The following is a 20,442-nucleotide window of genomic DNA, read 5'->3' as shown; positions in this document are numbered from 1 at the left end:
AGGAAAAACTATTGAGTCAGGATGCAAAAGAGCCGTATTCAGTGGGGAGAAGGGGAAATGTGAAAACACTCTGAATACCAATCCCCTGCCATTTTTACCATTCATAATATTATACAATTCTTTGTAATTGAGGAAACGTAGGTTTAAAAAAGTAACGTTACTTCTTAAGTCAACAAACTGATTAAAATGTTAAGACTTTTATTTTCCTCTTCCTACTATTTGAAGTTGGAGTTTTCATAAAGCAGTTGCCCATGATTGGGAAGCATAATACTTGGTTTGTTATCCAAGACTGGTTAAGTCTTTGGATGTTATGACTGCATAGTGAGAGCAGTTGAATTTATATCAATGAAATGCACCAAGTTGGAGCTTCAGCTCTAGCCATCTTCAGAATAGAGGAGGGTAGCACTGCTGAGTCAGAATAAAAAGTAAGGCTGCTAACTATGGCTTCTGCTGCTTTATTGTTCCGCTCTTCACAGTGAGTCAATTCCAACTTATAAAAGGCACCCAGTGGCCTTTTAATAGTTTGATTTCTTTATATTATGTTAGAATCTATAGTAATGAAAACAGGGGGTATCTAACTGCCAAGGCTGCTATTCAGAGCTGTCCACAGTCTTGTGAATATCTACTTTTGCACAGCATACTTTCACCATAATGTTATGAAGTGATGCCATGTTGCAGGTACTATAAACACTGTAAGAGCTGCCATTTCTTGACCACTTACAACATGCTATGTACCAGCTGTACCAGGGGCTTTATATACATTATATAATTTCATTTTCATGACCACTTTATGGTGGTATCACTATCCCCATTTACATGGGCAGAAACTGAGGCCTAGAGAAGTTAGATCACTTTCACATATTGGAGTCAGATTGTCAGTCTGTCTAACTCCTAAACACAAGCTCTTAACCATTCTATCACTGCCATTCCTCCTGGGCTTGAGACTCCATGAGGAACAAATGGGAATAGAAAGACATTAGCCAGTTGGAGAAGAGATTTAAGAAAACAAACAGTCATAATGCAATGTCATAAATATTTTAGCAGATACATATGCTGGAGTCTTGGGGAGTTAGGGGGGTGTGTCTGGAAGGCCTTAGCAGGCAAGGCTAGCCCTGGATTTTGAAGGGTCATGTACCTGGTCAGGCCTCTCAACCTTCTCTTTCACTGCACCCTGCACACCAGATTGTCCACCTGCTGTGCATCACAGACAGATGCCCCTCTCCACTAGACCACTCTGTGTTCTGTTGGGACTTTCACTCTGCCTCACCGCTCACTTGAGTTATCTTGTGCCTTCAAGGTTTATCTCAAGGCTCATCTTCTTTGAAGAAGTCTTTTGCCACCTACCCTGACCATGCTTTGCTCACCCCCTTCTAACCCCCCATATATTCAGCAATGGCCATTATCACATGTTTGGCACTTGAAGCAAAGCCATTATTTTATTTTTAATCACTTATTTCATATAGAATTCCTTTTCCCACAGCTGGACCATACATTTCTTCAGGTCAATCAGTTTCTCACATCACTTCGAATTCTAATGTTCCTTGTGTGCAGTCAGTGATTAATAACAGTAGCATTGATTGAGGATATACTGTGTGATAAACCCTTAACAAATATTAAATCTAACCCTTATGACACTGTCCAAGGCAGGCATTATCTTCCTTTGATAGCAAGATTAAGTCATCACACAGCTGCCAAATAGAAGAGCTGAGATTTTAATTCAGGTCACCTGGATCCAGAGCCCAAACTCTTCACCATGCCATGCTATCCGTGTCGTGGGTGATGAACTCCAGACAACCTAAGTGCTGTGGGTTCCCAGATAATAGCAGTCTCAAACATCAGCTCAAAGGTGCTTCAGCTTGGCTCTGAGCTAGTTTTCAGAGACTTGGATCTATTTTAAATCCTAAACAATGACATGGGAATATGTGAAACATAAGTAACGGTAAGAAAGAAGATAAAGAAATGGTATAAACTATTAAAAATTTGAGTACTAAAATTGAGTACTGAAATGGGAGGGATCTAACTCTTATCTTTTAGAGAGGAGCTCAAAGAATAGAAAGGAATTGCTCAAGACCACTGAGAGCCACAAGGAGGGGTTCAAACAGACCTAGGAAGGGGCAATTTCTCCTTTGATATGAAGAGATGTCTTGGATGCTTTTTCCAAACTTCAAAGAAATCAAAGAAACTTTGAGATCCTATAATATACAGTCCCCAATTGTGTATTATTTTAAAATATTTCACAAGAAATTCAAATGCAAACCATAGATATGGACATCACAATATTTACATGCAGTGGTGACTGAAGTGGGCCTGTGTTTGGTGCCACGAAACAACAGCTGGACATTGAACTAAACAAACCCCTAGGCCTGATAGCAAAGCAGACAGGCATCGGGCATGGAGCTAGACAGTGCACATCTGCTCCATAGTTAGACTTTATCCACTTCCCAAGCAAGATCAAACACTTCCAATTACTCTATGGCCATAAGTGCAGTATATGGCACCCACTGACCATCTGTTCCTCCCAATTTCCCCATCAGTATGTATTATTGTCATACTTCTTTCTGTGCATACAATGGTTTTCATCCAAAAATATTTAGGGAAGATTTTAATCATGATTCCCAGCTAACAATATGGTCTTATCTTATGTGTCCTTGATGTGGAGATTTTAGTAGCTAATTTAAATGTTGACATTTGGGAAAATATAGAAAAAAGAAAATAATTGTTAGTAATTGTGATTTGAAAAGCAAATACTCAAGGTTGGTATAAAAGAAGCATGCAAAGTGAAAATACTTAAATTTTGGTCTGCATATGTGTAAAATGTATAATTCAAGGCTGATATAATCCAAATATATTTCCTACTTGGGATGCATCCCTTCAATATTTTCTTCAGTTCAAACTTTTCAAAGAACCAGAAATCTTCACTTATTTTCCTTCATGTTTATATAAAATATTAACTTAAAGTAACTTTCACAGCTATTTCCTTATTGGTCATCACCATCCCATTTTGATGGCTGAGCACAGCAGGACAATTATTAGCATGTCCATACCACCCCCTCTCCCTAAAAAATACCCCCCAAGCTCCCCAAATAGATTGAACATCAAGATCCTGATTCCCAGGCTCATTCCAATCTCCTCCAAACTGCACTGTGTTCCCCTTTTCTACGACACAATTTTAATTCCAAACGGACTTTCATTTTCTACTCAGCAGGTTTAAAAGTATTTTCCTCTCATGCCAACTGTTGTATATTCAATGATTTTAAGTGAACCTTTATGATAGCTTGAAAAATTAATTAGAAAGCTCAATAACCTGCAAATTGTTTATTGAATTTCAAACCAAAATGAAAAATTATCGTTATTAGGCTTAGTATTTATTTTTCTTGTTATTCTTCTCCCCTCTGCTATATATAACTGAGAGTTCACTGAATTTTGTGACATTATTAAAATTTTTCAGTGATTAGCCTTTATGGAACTCAATTAAAATAGTGTAACTGAAAAAAAACACAACCTACACCTACATCAAAAGTTTAATTATATATATACTCTTTGGTACTAGATGTTGATGAATGGCTCATATTTTAAATATCCTGGTAGAAGATTTGGTAGAGTAGTAAGGAATAACAGAAAAGTTTTAGAAAGAATGAGAAAAGCCATTATTTAAAAGCAGATATCCACAATAACAGCGTGAAACCACAGGATTATGGCTACAATCTACAGAAGTGGTTTCAAATGCAGTCTTTGGTGAAAGTCTTTTTTGATGGGAGGGGTTGTTTTTCCTTTTGATTCCTGCTGCAAAGACATGAAAAACATTTCATGGTGTCACAAACAGATGCTCTTAGAGAAACTACGTAAAGCTGGATCAGTGCAACCTGTGGAAACTTATCATAGTGCTGCTGCAAAGAGCAGAGCAGCAATTTGGACATTAGATAGGAACTTCCTAAAGCCCACTGATTCACGGTGACATAGTGTCATTAATATATGTGCATTAGCTTCCTAGGGCTGCTGGTAAAAAACTACCAGAAACTGAGTGGTTTAAAAAGACAGAAATTTATTCTTCTACAGGCTAGAAGTCCAAGTCAAGGTGCTGGCAGGGCTGCGCTGCCTTTGGGACTCAGGGGAGAACTCGTTCTTTGCGTCTTTCGGATTTCAATGGCTGCCCTCATTCCTTGACTTGTGGCAGGTGGCATGACTCTGGCCTCTGCCTCCACCATCACATTGCCTCTTCCTCTTTTGTGTGTCTCCCTCTGTGTGTGTGTGTGTGTGTCTCTTTCAAACTCATCCTTACAAGGATACATGTGTTTGCTAATCCGGGGAGGCTCCTTCAAGATCCTTAGCTTAACCACTCATTTTGCCATACAAGGCAACATGCACAGGCTCCACGAATTTGACCTGGGATATCTGCGGTCCATTTTTGGCCTAGCACAATATGTATGGTGAAACTGCATGGTAGGACCTCCCATCTGCTCCAGTTAGCCTTTGACTAGGTATAATCTATCTTGTCAATAGTAAATTTTGAACTTGTGTAAGGTTGGCTCCCCTGTCTGAAATTATCCAAGAATCATTGACTCATTATCTCCTCATGTACTGGTATGAAAAATAAGAGGTACTCTTATTATTACCCATGCAGTTAGAGCCCCCAAATGCCTGCCAATGATGTGATTCTCCATAATTCCTGCTCTTTGGTCATCAAGAGTGGATGATTACTGAATACAATATCCTTCTTGGGATGTAAATATTCTAGAATGGTGGTTGAGAAGATGAAACATGAGTAGGTAGACAGTAAAGTCATTTTATTTAGATACCTAAAGTCCAAATAACCACATTTCAACTTTATATGCATTTAATTACTCACATTTAAAAGGCTATTGATGTGACATATGAGTAAGATACTAGCACTGAGATGTTGGGTTATGTATGTAAACGAGGTTAAGGCCAGGTTCATATGACTTATGTATTTGATATGTAAGAGTAAGTGTCACAATTAGAACTGGTTTCCACTTTCCTAGTCTGAGAAGTTCTTTCTACATAAATGTTTCTTACGTTTTGATTTCTTTCTTGGCATGTGCTGTGGTCTGAATATTTGTGTCCTCTTCAAATTCATATGCTGAAATCCTAATGCCCAATGAAATGGGATTAGGAGGTGGGGGCTTTGGGGGTGATTAGATCATGAAGGCAGAGCCCTCACGAATGGAGTAGTGCCTTTATAAAACAGACCCTAGACAGCTCCGTAGGCCCTATGTGACAATACGGCGAGAAGTGTACAACCCAGAGCAGGACCTCACGAGAACAAGACCATGCTGGCAGCCTGGTCTTAGATTTCCAGCCTCCAGAACTGTGAGGGATGTTTGCTGTTTATAAGCTACCCAGTCTGTGGTGTAGTAGCTCAAATGGACAAAGACAGCATGAATGAGAGACTTTTCTACTCTAGCCCACATCGATCTTTCCCTTTAAAAGGAACATGGAATTAGGAGTCAGAAAACCTGCCACTTGCTAACTGCAACTTGAAAACAATTCCCTTTTCTTGTTCTCAACTTTTTAATCCATAAGATGGGAAACCATGTAAATATCAATGTCACAGAATTGGTGTGTCTATCAAATGAGATAACACATAAGGAAGTGCACTTTAAATTGTCCTTATGTAAATAGTATTACAGTCTTCATATCACATGGCCATGTGACCTGATCTTCCATCTTTGGCATTCAGTCTAGTGCATGGCTATATGGTCTTGTATGTTTTTAGTGTATAAGTATTTTTCTTTTCTACCAGGTTATTTGGTGTTTAGTGGCCCAGGCTATGTATTACACATTTCTTGTAGCCACTTGCACTATAACACTTTCAATGTCCCTGGGCCAGCAAGCTTTTATTTGGGTAAAGGTAAGAACTGTGGCTGTGCAGTGTGAGGCTTGGATGCTTGCTCTTTGCTTGATGGCAAAGTTCTCAAAGTGTGATGTATAAAGGATCATACAACGAGCTTGGTAAAAATGACCATTCCTTGGCTTTAACCCCATAACTCTATGTTAGTAGATGTGAGACAGGGACCAGGAATCTGCATTTTAAATGGAATAATGTGGCTTATTATCATGTTTATATTGGTATATCTTTTAAAAAGTGAAAACATCAAAAAATAAAGAAAACACATTATTTGATAGTTACATATATTGGACAAGAAGTCATGTTAAGTAATTTTTAAAGAAAAATATATTTATATCCACCATTTTGACATGTACCTTCTGGTCTTTTTGTGTAACTCTGTCTGGTATAGGTATTGATAACAATGCCAAGAACTAAATTACATCCTCACTCACATTGGAAAGATACAGCGTTTGCTCCTTGATTAGGGTGTTATCCTTATTGTGACTTTTGTCTTCCCAATTGACAGTTTGCCTGGAACTTTCATTTAGTTGCACAATTTTAGCTACAATTGTGGCCCAGTGATTCACATGACTTCTGTGAAGCTGTGGTTCATTTACAGTAGACTCTGAATCTCTCCCCCCAGCCCCTCCCCCTCTGTCTCATAGATTAGTATGGATACATATTTTTTATCTTCACCAAAGGACAATTTTTCATTGCTTCCTTTAGATTTCTCTTTATCAGTTAAGCTCCCTCTGTTGAACTAGAAGAGAGGAGGTGGTTTAAAAGGAAAGCAGGCAGACAATATGCAGCCAAAGGTGTTCTTGGATGGGAGGAAATTGAATCCGGGGTTGTTGATTTAAAACATCTCCTAGAAGTTTGATTTTGCAGCAGTGTGGGACGTGATGCTGGCATTCGGAGCAGACACACTGGAAGAACCAGTACCTACTGTGTACCAGCTCTTGTGCTGATTGCTGTGCTCTACTTGTTCCTGGTCGCCTGTTCTCATGTCCCACACCCAGCAATGCCTGACAGATGCCCGGCATTCCTGTTGTTATATTTTACCCAATAGGGTAATGATTATACATCCATCTTGACAGTCAAATGCTTCCATTCTAGAATCATTTTTATTTTGGAGAATTGGGTGCCATTACTTAGAAATTTTAGGCACAGAATGGAGCTATTTATGAGGACATATCTGGTAGATAAGGGCTTTAGACTTAAGACATCTCTTGCTAAGACTCATCCTTTGTTTTTGAATTTTTATTAAATTTATTGGCATGACAATGGTTAATTAAATTATATAGGTTTTAAGTGTACATTCTATAATACATCATCTGTATATTACATTGTGTGTTTATCACCTAACATCAGATCTTCTTCCATTACCATATATTTGACCTCCCTTTCCCTCTGGTAACCACCACACCATTGTCTTTGTCTACAAAGACAAAGTTTCATTTTGTCTTGAGTTTCATTTTTATACCCTACATATGAGTGCAATCACAGGGTTCTTGACTTTCTCTGTGTGACTTATTTTGCTTAACAGGATATTCTCAATGTCCATTCATGTTGTTGCAAATGGCAGTATTTTATCTATTCTTGTGGATGAGCCCTACTTGGATTTTAAAATAGGACTTTGCATGTTACCGAGAGGACTCTTCTAAGTTGTCTCTATCAAGTTTAGAGTAAGATGTGATAAAAGTCAGCTTTATTTTCACCACTGAGCCTTTGTTAATTCATGACTGAGAGGAAGTGAAAAGTCAAGACATATTTTTCTTTCATTGCCACTAGCTGTAGTAGTCAGCCAATAAGTTCATTGTACTCTTGAAATGCTTACATGTTGCTTGACAGATGGGCCATAGTGTTAATAATGGTAATTATACATTAAGTGCTGTTGAGGGGAGGCTTTTTGATTCAGATATCAGACTCAAGAGGTGAGAGGCTGGTGTGTAAATAAAGTGAGAGGGGAGATAACTAACCTTAATAGAAGACTTAAACCCCTGCCCCCACCAAAGACTTCAGAATATATTAAATTAAGACTTACATTAAATCTTGAATTACTCGTTTGCCTGGATCGTTTTTCTGCCAGTAGATCTTTGACTGTGTGCTTCACTCTCACGCCTTGATACACTCGTTTGCTGTAGTCTCCTGGGACTTAAGAAAATAGAATAGTAACAATCAAATGTGGATGGACTAATTAGGTTAACCTCTGGAGGGAGGTATTCAGAGTTGACAATTATGATGCTATTTTCTCATTAGAGTAATAGATTTTTTTATCCTTACTTGAAGATATATTTTTTATTGGCTTTATGGAGGGGAGAGAGAGAGAGAGAGAGAGAGAGAGAGAGAGAGAGAAACAGAGACAGAAAGAGAGAAATATGGGTGTTAGAAAGAAACATTGATTGGTTGCCTCTATACATGCCCTGATGGGGATCAAACCTGTAATCTAGGTATGTACCCTGACTGGGAATTGAACCTGCAACCTTTTGGTATATGGGACAATGCTCCAGCCAACTGAGTGGCCAGGGCAATGGATCTGAATTTGAAGAGGCTTCAAAAAAGGTCATTTATTCTTATCTCCTGGTCCTTAATGGAAACTCATCCAAGCTTTGATTAAGAAACACTACTCTATCTCCTACACAACAACTGTTCTAAGTATCCTCTTTTTTGTACTCTGGTTTGTCAAGATTTACTCAAGGAAGACTTAAAATTTATGTTTTCATTGCATGATCATGGATTGGATACAAGTGGAAATAATGCTCCTTAACACATGATGCAAAAGTTAGATTTGCATGATTTAGGTTACAGCGTTATGGTATTCCTGCTGCATCCTGCTGCTACCTGATGTGGGTGACCATGTCAACTGGACTGTTTTAGGAAGATTATGTTCTTAAGGAGACAGTTATTTGTTTCTGTATGTATTTTTTTTTTATTTTGGAAAATATACTGATTCAACATGAAGAGTTGCTATTTTAAAACTAGGCCAAGGATAAGGGAAGAGTCATTCACTCATTTAACAAATATTTATTGAGCACTTTCCACATGTAGTTATTGAATATAGTATGATATTTGACAATTTACATGTATTACTTCATTTGATCCATTTTACAGATGAAGAAACTGAGGTTGGGGACTAAGTTTTTTGCCAAGGTCTCATACTTACTAATAACCAGACTTAGTCACTGCGATCCAGGCATAGGTCAAGTTGTAGCTCTAACAACCTGAGAGTTTCCTGCTTTTATTCTGATGAAATTACAGAGACATAACAGATGATAAGAGAAAATATTTCCCCAACATTCTGAAATTGTCAACACTGCTTTTGGGAATAGTGAGTTATTGTCACTAAGGATGATCAAAGAAAGACAGGAGACCCTTTTTTTTGGATTATTACAGAAAACATTTAAGCACTGAATTAGTAGTTAACTAGAAGGATTATAAGACATTTTCTAACTCTGATAATGTTGTTCTATAGAAGGTTGGGTGGGTTTGATTCATTGAGGTGTTGCTGGCTTATCAGCAATTTCATCAGCACAGACTTCAGCATCGTGAGTCTGGCAGACCCTACTATCATATGTATATATTGGGTATCTAACCAAACTATTATCCAATCTGGCTGAGTTTGTAGGTAGTCTGGCATGTATCTGATTTATAAGCCAAAGCTCATTACAAAGATAGTGAAAGGAGGGAGGAAAGGAAGAAACCAAACCCAAACCAGAGGCAGAGTGATGTGCTGGAACAAAAGGCTGCTGGCCCAGGAGTCTGTGCTACACAGCCACGTGCTAGTCACTGACTTGGGACAATCCTCATGGTTTGGCCTCATTGTCGTCATCTGTAAAAGGGGTATAATCACTCCATAGTTGACTTCAGAGTTTTATAATGTATGTATATGAAAATGCTCTGAAAACTACCAAATTTCATATGAAGCACCTGTATAAAATGGAGAAAAAAATCTAGGTTCCAAGACAATGTATTATTTGATACAAATAATGCACACATAGCCTAATTTTAGCAAAACAAAGTTATTTGAATGGTCCTTTGGGTCTAATTTTGACAGGATTTGGACTATATATCTTTTTAAAATTCTTTATTTATTTTTAAAATATATTTTATTGATTATGGATTACAATTGTCCCATTTTACCCCTTCACTCCCCTCCACCCTGCACACCCCCTCCCACCCACATTCCCCCCTTTAGTTCATGTCCATGTGTCATACTTATAAGTTCTTTAGCTTCTACATTTCCCATACTATTCTTGCCCTCCCCCGTCTATTTTCTACCTACAGTCTATGCTACTTATTCTCTGTACATTTTTCCCCTCTCACACCCTCCCACTCCGTTGCTGCTAACCCTCCATGTGATCTCCATTTCTGTGGTTCTGTTCCTGTTCTAGTCGTTTGCTTAGGTTGTTTTTGTTTTTGTTTTAGGTGTGGTTGTTAATAATTGTGAGTTTACTGTCATTTTACTGTACATATTTTTTATCTCCTTTTTTTAAGATGAGTCCCTTTGACATTTCATATAATAAGGGCTTGGTGATGCTGAACTCCCTTAACTTGACCTTATCTGAGAAGCACTTTATCTCCCCTTCCATTCTAAATGAAAGCTTTGCTGGATAGAGCAGTCTTGGATGTAAGTCCTTGCCTTTCATGACTTGGAATACTTCTTTCCAGCCCCTTTTTGCCAGCAAGGTCTCTTTTGAGAAATCAGCTGACAGTCTGATGGGAACTCGTTGTAGGTAACTGCCTCCTTATCTCTTGCTGCTTCTAAGATTCTCTTTTTAATTTTAATCTTGGGTAATGTAATTATGATGTGCCTTGGTGTGTTCCTCCTTGGGTCCAACTTCTTTGGGACTCTCTGAGCTTGCTGGACTTCCTGGAAGTCTATTTCCTTTGCCATATTGGGGAAGTTCTCCTTCATTATTTGTTCAAATAACTTTTATACTTGTTGTTCTTCCTCTTCCTCTTCTGGTACCCATATAATTCAAATGTTGGAATGTTTAAAGATGTCCTGGAGCTTCCTAAGCCTCTCTTCACTTTTTGTGAATTCTTATGTCTTCATTCTTTTCTGGTTAGATGTTTCTTCCTTCCTTCTGGTCCACTCCATTGATTTGAGTCCCATTTCCTTCCCACCACTATTGGTTCTCTATACATTTTCCTTTATTTCACTTAGTGTAGCCTTCATTCTTTCATCTAATTTGCAACCAGATTCAACCAATTCTGTGATCATCCTGATTACCAGTGTTTTGAACTCTGCATCTGATAGGTTGGCTATCTCTTGGTCACTTAGTTGTATTTTTGGGGGGGCTTTGATCTGTTCTTTCATTTGGGCCATTTTTTTTGTCTTGTTGCGCCTGTTACATAGTGATGGGTGGAGTCTTAGGTATTCACCAGGGAGGGACAACCCTGTCACCGGGTTTTGATGCTATATGTGGGGGAGGGGTCCGAGAGGGAACAATGGTGCTTGCGCCTCTCTCTGTCAGATTTCAGTCACTTCTGCCACTTCCCCCAAGCAAATTGGGCCCTTCTAGTGCTGATTCCTGTGTGGTTGGGTTTGTGTACATTCTAGGACCCTGTGGGTCTCTCCCATGAACTCTTCTGTGAGGCTGGGAGTTTCTCCTGCCACCTCAACCCTTGCAGGTGTTTTCAATTGGTGTTTTGAGGCTTTATTTCCCTGCACTGGGACCCTGGGTTGTGAGATCTGTCTTGCTCCCCAGTTTCACCTGGTTTATCTGTGCGCAAATGTGGGACCTCCTGGTCTGCCAGTCACCTTGTCACCGCACCCTTCCACCCTTGTCTGCTGCTTCTCTGGGTCCACCAGCTGCTGCCTAGCACACTTGGGTCTGCCAGTCACAGCTTTGCTGAGACCCCTCTCCACTCGGCCACCTACCAGTTTGGATGAATGTGTCTACTTTAATTTCTTGGTTGTGGGACTTCCATACAGTTCAATTTTTTCTCAGTACTGTTTTTTTTTATTCACTTTTAGAGAGGGAAGGGAGGGAGGGAGGGAAGGAGGGAGGGAGAGAGAGAAAGAGAGAGAGCGAGCGCGCAAGAGAAACATCAATGTGCCGTTGCTGGGGGTTATGGCCTGCAACCCAAGCATGTACCCTGTCTGGGAATCGAACCTGCGACACTTCGGTTCACAGCCCATGCTCAATCCACTGAGCTACACCACCCAGGGCAGTACTGTTTGTTTTTTGTTTCTAAATTATTGTTGTCCTTATTTTGGTTGTGTGAGGAGGCACAGTGTGTCTACCTATGCCTCCATCTTGGCCAGAAGTCCTTGGACTATATATCTTTTAATTAAAGTAGTTCGAAGTACACCTTTCAAATCAGCCTCAAATTTAAAGCTTAATGACCTTACGGATTTTCCAAAGGAATTTAAGTGTTGCTCCTAGAATTATGTGTGATATCTTATCTTTTAGAAAAGCTTAAAGCTGTATTTATTCATCAATTATTTATTGAATGTTTTCTGTGTCAGGCATTGTGTCAGAACTGAGGTATGAAAGAACATGCTCTCAAGTGGGAGGAGAGAAATACTTAGAAAATAATTATAATACAATGTGCTAAGTACAATAAGAGAAATATGCCCCGGATTGTCAGAAAAACAGGCTGTGTCCATTCCTCTGCATGTGGGCGGGAGTTAGGGAAGGCAGGGTGACACCCGAGCTGAGGCCAGGGTTATGTGGAGATGGCAAAGTGTGCAGGGATGCTCAGGCATAGAGGGCAGCATGGGCGACAGCTGCAGGCAAGGACAGAAAGGAGGGTGAGGGATGATGTGGCAGGCAGTGCATCTGGGGAAATAAAATGAGTGGGGCTCTGTCATGAAGTTCCTTGTGTGACGGAGTTTGGACTTCATCCTGTTGACACGGAGGTCACAGAGGCACTGGAGGCTGTTGAGCGTGGGGGTGTTGTGGTTAGATTTACATTTTAGATAGACATATCTGGCAGCTCTGTGAAGGGTGGACTTAAAGATCCCCAAACCACAGGGAGATCAGGCAGGAAGATTCTAGAATATTTCAAGCCAGAGATAATGGGGTCTGAGTAGCAGTAGTATAGGAGAACAAGGAGCAGATGGATTTGGAAGTTATGTATATGTGGGAGGGAAAAAAGAGGGAAAATTCAAGGATGATTCTCAAGCTTCCTCCATGGGTTTTCTGTGAATATACAAGGTCAGAGCCATCAAGAGTCATCATGCTGTTGATGGTGATGAAACCAGGAAAGAGGATGAAATCTCTTGGGGAGCATTTGAGAGGTAGAGTCACAGGATGGCACACATAGACACAGCACACATCAGGCACACTGGAATAAACAGGCCAGGACATCCCCAAGGGCTGAGAGGATTAATGTCCTGGAAACTCCTAGAACACCAGTTCCTGAAACACTGGTTGTAAAGCTCTGGACTAAGTGGTCAAAGACGAAAACCTGGGAAACACCCTTGTTTGGAGAGTTGTCAGAGGAGGAGAGAACCCTGTGAAGGTGAAATGGTTGAAGAAAAACCAGGGGCATAGAATACCACAGAATTCAGGGGAGGAGATTTTAAGAAAGAAGGAAAAAACATGAGATGTAGCAGAATGATCCAGGAAGATAAAGACAGCAAAGCAGCCATTGCTTTCCATTGCTTTCAATTTAGTGGTTGGTGTTAGACTTTATTAGTGGAAACTGTGGACACATAGAGTAACTAGAGTCTTGTTTTGTGATACCTCTTACCTAATCTCCTAATACTCTTTCCTTTACAGATAATAATGTCAAGGCAAGAGGTGGAGACAGGGAAGGAAACAACTTTTTGAAGTTTGGATGACAAAGGGCAGCAAGACATTAGATCATAACTAGAGAGAACTACAGTGTCAAGGAGAGGTTTGCTTATGGTTTTCTACCCATTTATGTACTTATGGGTGGCAGAGATTTGAGGATATTTAAACAGGACAGATGAAGGAACTAAAGATTTAGGAAAGAGGGAGAAAATGATGGAATGATGTTTTGAAAAGGAAGAAAGAAATTGGGGTCAAGGGCACAAGGTGGTTCTCAACCTCTGAGGCTGGAATAAAGAAGGGTGAAGGGGAGGTGGCTGGGTGATACACACAGTGACCAAGACCCCTCTAGTGACCCTAGAAGCAGCCTGGAATAGGAGAATGACTCAAATACTCAATGTCAGAGCAAGGTAGAGTTCAAAGTCAGGCAGATGAGCCACAGCAAGAATACACACTAGTGACTCTAGAAGTGTGATCTGCAGACCAACAGCAACAACATCAGCTAGGAATAGAGACATGCATGTTCTCAGGCCCTCCTCCAAATGTACTGAATCAGAGGCTTTAGAAGTGGGGGCCCAGAAATCCATGTTTTAATAAGCCCTTCTGGTAATTCTGATGAGAACCAGAGGTAAACAGGACTAAGGACTTCAGATAAGGTTCCTGTGGAGGAGGGGCCAACTCTAACACAGGCATTCCTGGCTAAGCAAAAAGGGGAACACCTGACTGGTTGCTGGCAGGTGTGCACTGGGATCTGAGAAGGAAGAGAACGTGGAAGTTGAAGAGGTTCAGGTTGGATCCTTTGTGTGTTTGCAGAGAGTCTTGGCTTCACTTTTTTTCCAAAGGGCTTTTTAATTGATGTTTTCAATCTGAATGATTGGTTTATACTTTATGTATATGCCAAAAAGCCTAGAGGAAATACACCTATTCTAAATAAGTTTAATAAATAAGCACACAGTCATGAATAGAGGGATAAAGTTCATGAGATAGCAAATAACCAGATCAACACTTCTGAAATTTTGTCATAAAACAATCAGTCTTATGTACCAGTTGTCATTGATTTGGTGCAAAGTATGGGGCTATATGCCACAGGGGATGCAAAGTAACTTTAGATCACATAACAGATGTCCTCAAAGAGATCCTATTTTAGTGAGAGAAATCAGACATTTACATGTGAAAGAGTAGAGGAGGGGAAGGAGAAGTTTTTGATTGTTGATGAATGTTTTGTGGGAAAGGATAGGACTTCAGTTGGATTTAGAAGGGTGTGGATGGGTTAGGAGGAGGGAGAAAGGTATTTGAGACATCAGCCATGGCATGAGCAAAGGCAGAGGCAGGAAGGAGCAAGGCATGTGTAGAAAGTGTTAAGACGTCTAATTGTGGTGGCTTAATCAAATAAAATACCTTATATATGGGATAGGAACTTTGACTAGGATTAGAACCACACATCTAAGGATCATCATTAAAACCGCAGTAACTAAGGTTATGAAAATGAAGTTCTCCAAGAAAGTCTTTGTAGTCGTTGGAAGTCACTCCAAAGAAGAATAGAAATCCAAGCATGGAGTATCAGGAAAAGGCTAGATGTTTTGCTCATGGAAAGGCAGAGGACAGGGAAGTGAGGTGAGGGAGCCAAGGGGTAGGAGAGGTCAGAAATGTAAGTATGCAATGTTCCATCAGGGTAGTGCCAGAGAAATGAAGGAAAGGGGGAGTGTGGTGAAATAGAAATCACCAGTGGTGTCAAGTGTCTGGAACCTACTAGGTACTCAATAAATATTTGTGGAGTAAATAAAATGCCTTGGAGAAGTGGAAGAAAATGAAGACCCAGAAAGACCACAAAGTTTGGAGAGGCACAGATCTTTTCCAGAGTGTGGGAGAGCAGTTCCATAAGAGGTGGCAATGAAAACCCTTCTCTGGTTGTGAGAAAATAGGGGCAGTGAGGATAAACCATGTTCTGACGCAGTGGTACCAAAAAGCAAATACCAAAATTTTATATAGCACTTGAGGTGAATTAAAATAGATTTTAAGAAATGGGACCTAGTACAAATTCTTTAAACTATCATCTGAATATTCCTCATGTTTTTGAGAATTCTGAAAGTGCCTTAACTCACCCTACCCTCCTTTTTTGGAGTGCCCTGATATTTAGAGTCTAAAAATGTTACCAGTATCCCTACTCCCAAACATCAGTTTCTCTATGCACTGTGTCTATTTAAAGACTCCACACCTGCATAAACCAGGAGAGGCTTGAGTTTTTATTCAAATACTCTAGATACAAACCTGCATTCAGATCGGTTGTTGAGAAAACAAAGACACGTTTCCGGAGAAAATCCCAAACAAATTTATTAATAAGGATCAATTTATCCTTTAGAATTTGGAAAAAACTATACTACAGTGTTGTGATGGGGTGTGGTGTAGCACTGCATAGCACTGCATATCAAGGTGTATGCAACAGATCATGTCCATCACATCCTCTGTCTGTTCCTGTTTACTTTGCTGAAGAAGTTGGCCCCTAGTAAATTTAATGGTGTTTTTACTTTAATATTGTTTTGAAAATTAAACATTTTCTGCATCAAGTCAGATTCAGATATTTTGAAATTGAATATTTAAAAATGTAGGTAACTCCTAAACTGTTTTTAGTTATTAAATATCAAATACACTTATGGTGTTTGAAGCACATTCTTATTTTATTATTTTTGATGACATTCTCTGGAATACATTTCCTTGCTTTAAAATTTTTAGAGTCTCAAAGCAGGTTCTTGTTACATAGGTAAGGGAATAAAGAGAGAGTTATAAAACAAAACAAAAATAGAATAAAACAAGTTCCGGCCAAGATGGAGGCATAAGTAGAAACTCTTTGCTTTCTCAAACAACCAAAAGAAGAAAAACAACCAGTAGTGCCAGAAAATCAAACTGTATGGAACTCTGACAACCAGAGGATTAAAGAAAAAATCAACCAGAACAACAAGACTGGTAAGGCAGCAGACGGAGAGAAACCTTGGTGAGGCAACAGACCATAGGGGTGGGACTGGGTGTGGCCAGGCAGCAGGCTGCAAGGGAAGGCCTAACTTAAGGGGAAACTGAGACTCAGAGCTGACTGTGGACTATGGCTGGGGTTGCCTCAGTGGGAGAAACTGCCAGTCTCACACAAGAGTTCATTGAAAAGTGCGCTAGAGACCAGCAAGTGAGCTGCATTTTTCCCTCTCTGGCCCCTCCCCCACAGGCAGTGCTGCAGTGCAGCAAGGAGGGTTGTTGCCCTGCCTGGGTGAATACCTATGGCCCTTCCCCCTTACAACTTATCAGGGGCCTGGAGGAAAGAAATAGGGCCCAAATGAAAGAGCAGTGTGAAACCTCAGAAAGAGAGCTAAGTGAGGAGGACATAGCTAACCTGTCTGATGGAGAATTTAAAGACCTGGTAATCAAAATGCTCACAGAACTAATTGAGCTTCATTGAAAAATGAAAGAACAAATGAAAGATACCCGAAATGAAATAAAGCAAAATATTCAGGGAACTAACAGTGGCAGGAAGGAAACCAGCACTCAAAGCAACAATTTGAAACAAAAGGAAGAAATAGACATCCAACCAGAACAGAAGAAGAAACAAGAATCCAAAGAAATGAACAGAGGCTGAGGAATCTCTGGAACAACGTGAAATGTTCCAATATCTGAATTATAGGGGTGCCAGAAGGAGAAGAGCAACAGCAAGAAATTGAAAACTTATTTGAACAAATAGTGAAGGAGAACTTCCCCAATCTGGTGAAAGAAACAGACTTTCAGGAAGTCCAGGAAGCCCAGAGAGTCCCAAAGAAGTTGCACCCAAGGAGGAACACGCCAAGGCACATCATCATTAAGTTATCCAAGATTAAAGACAGACAATCTTAAAAGCAGCAAGAGGGAAGGAAAGAGTTACCTACAAAGGAGTGCCCATAGGCTACCAGGTTTCTCAAAAGAAACCTTGCAGGCAAGAAGGGGCTGGAAGGAAGTATTTGAAGTCATGAAAGGCAAGGACCTACATCCAAGATTACTCTATCCAGCAAAACTATCATTTAGAATGGAAGGGCAGATAAAGTGCTTTCCAGATAAGCTCAAGTTCAAGGAGTCCATCATCACCAAGCCATTATTATATGAAATGTTAAAGGGACTTATCTAAGAAAAAGAAGATAAAAAATATGAACAGTAAAATGACAACAGACTCACAACTACCAACAAATGAACCTAAAAAAATAAAAGAAAGAAAAACAATGAAAACAGAAACTAAGCAAACAACTAGAAACAGGGACAGAATCAGAGAAATGGACATCACATGGAGGGTTTTCAGTGGGAAGGGGGAGGGGAGAAATGGGAAGAAAGGTACTGGGAAGAAGCATAATTGGTAGGCATTAAATAGATGGGGAGAGGTAAAAAATGGTACAGGAAACAGAGAACTCAAACAACTTATATGCACAACCCATGGACATGAATAAAGAGGGGATGCTGGAGGGTTGGGGGATGCAGGGTGGAGGAGGGTAAAGGGGAGAAAATTGGGAAAACTCTAATAGCATAATCAATAAAATATAATTAAAAAGAATAAAACAACCCCACCATCTCATAATTTTAGAAAAGAACAATTTATACTTTGAGTTATATTATTAGACAATGCCAGAATTGAGATAGTAGATGATGTCTCCTTCCATTGTAGACCCTCAAGGTATGGAATATAGTCACAATCTCACTTAAGACAGAACAGAATGAAAATCCTAAATGATGAGTTATTGGTGGACAGCATCCATGTTGGTGCTATTTCTCTGCCTGTCCGGAAAGTGCCAAGAATGAGGTCTGGACAGGCCAGTGACAATAGTGTGCTGTTGCACCACCTGGTTCAGGTGCCAGCCCGGGCACTGTGGGCGTCCCTCTCCTCATGCTGCTAACCAGCTCGGCCTGCCTTGCTGGGGAACAGAGCCCCCTCATGGGAGGAGGCAGATACCCACCTAAGAATAACAGTGCTAAGTCTACCTCGCAAGAGGCTCAACATTGGTGGTTCCACTCCTGACCTGGGAAATTATGTCATAGTCATTATACCATGGGAAACCTCCAGGAGAACACAGGGAAAGGCACACTCAGCAAGTTATGTTGAAATGTTCAAAATATTAACTATTAAATAGAAAATAATATATACTGTTTATGAAATCTTAAACTGGAAATAAAGTCCAAAACTTTTAAAGAACTGAAGCCAAATTAGTTAACCTGTTAGGATTTTGTTGAAGTTTGGTTTGCCCACACAGCAGGCATCTGTTCATAGGCCTTCCCAGGAGCTGCCTCTGTTTCCCAGCTTTTAAGCCTCATAGCAGCTGGATCCAAAAACTTAACACTTTCATGCTGAGGAACATAGATGCCTTGCTGTGTTATCGTTTGAGACCAGATCTTGAAGAGCTGTGGCACTTTTAAAAATATTAGTTTTTCTTGCAAGGTGCTTTAAAAAGCACTTTTGAATGGTTCTTGTCATTATTTATTGATATTTAAAATGCTAACTTTTTAATCTAAAGTTTGGGTTTTACTCTATGCTGACACTAATATTTGTATCTTCAGAGTGAACACACAGAGAAAGACTCCACATAGTTTGACTTCATGCAATAACGGCTCAGGTTCTTCCTCATCTGTGTGTGGGAAGTCCTTCATCCTTAGCCTAAGACCCCAAAGCAAGCTGCGTGAATAAAGGATAGTTCAAGTTCTCTATATGTATGGATTCTCCTTTTGCACTTTCCTTATAACAAAGCACTTGTGGGAAGTCATTTCATTTACCATAAAATTTTAGTAGACTGGAAAAGAATGCTTTAATATCCAAGTCCTCATTTTATAAAAATAATTTTCAATAGATTTCATCTTTTAGAATAAATACCAATCTAAATTATATGCAGCAAAAATAAATCAGCAGCTAGTAATTAAATGTGACTAGAATTATAAAAATGTTACTAAGAGTTTTAAATAGTTGGTCTCTGGCATATGTTTTTATATTTTGTATCTTCTAGCCAGAGTTAAGGATATTTCTCCTTGTTCTTTGCTTCAGTTATGACTTTGTGATGTCAAAAATAAACATTAGGATTATTGAAAGGTTGTCTTTTTTAAATCGTTGTTCAATTCCAGTTGTCCCAGTTTTTCCCTGTTGTTCTTCCCTGGCCCCCCAATCCCTCAGTAAGTCCCCACCCTGAAAGTTTCTTTCAAAATTTAATAATTGACACTGACTCACCACTTTCCATTCTTGCTGATTCTGGTGAATTTCCTTCTTAGCAGCAATGTAGGGTTTCTAGTGAATGGAGTATTTTCCTTGATCAAGAGTCCAGTCTCCTGGAAAGGTCAGGCTGGTCTTGATGGGAAAGGCTTCTGTACACAGTAGTGATGCTTCTGAATGACTTGCTCTAGATTTTATTAAATGCAAATCCTCTGGTGTCTGTTTCTCTACAATTTGCATCCCCAATGTAGATTATATATGAAGGTACTGTTTTCCTCCCCAAGAAGATTTTTATTCAGTAACAATGAGTTTCCAGTAGGAACAGACTCTTTCAAAAGTTTATTATGGAAACAAGGAATCCATTATTTGTCTATGAATAGAAGTGACATTTTCTATCCCTTTAATTTAGATTTGGGTTTTGAAAAACAGTATGTGTGAAAAAGAACTGTAGGAAATATAGGTACTATGCTTATAATACATAGATTATAAGTACGTATTATAGCTTTTTAAAAAGCTAGGTATCTTTCAGAATCCTAGGAAGATATTTTTGCATAGGAATAAAAATAAAAATGAATGTCATTTTCATACAATTGATTAGCCTTTTCTTTATGTACAAAACATAAATATAGGATCTCTGGCAGAGTCCCTAGCCCAGG

General features: G+C 39.5%; 1 protein-coding gene across 2 annotated transcripts in view; it reads right to left on the bottom strand.

Moving 5' to 3' along the window:
* The window catches only part of CUNH11orf53 (chromosome unknown C11orf53 homolog), a 36,914-nt gene extending 16,980 nt beyond the window's left edge, over positions 1–19,934 (bottom strand). For both annotated transcript variants that reach the window (XM_045840489.1, XM_045840496.1), the window contains exons 1-2: positions 19,805–19,934; positions 7,893–8,002 (exon numbers count right to left, since the gene is read on the bottom strand). In XM_045840489.1, the coding sequence (XP_045696445.1) occupies positions 7,893–8,002; positions 19,805–19,814 (120 nt within the window). In that variant the 5' untranslated portion in view covers positions 19,815–19,934. The remainder of the gene's footprint in view (positions 1–7,892; positions 8,003–19,804) is intronic.
* Positions 19,935–20,442: the final 508 nt, after the last annotated feature.

The sequence above is a fragment of the Phyllostomus hastatus genome, unplaced genomic scaffold (genome assembly GCF_019186645.2).
Source record: "Phyllostomus hastatus isolate PE091 unplaced genomic scaffold, TTU_PhHast_1.1 phas_contig_113, whole genome shotgun sequence".
Taxonomy (NCBI): Eukaryota; Metazoa; Chordata; class Mammalia; order Chiroptera; family Phyllostomidae; genus Phyllostomus; species Phyllostomus hastatus.
This window is presented reverse-complemented; position numbering and strand designations above follow the sequence as displayed.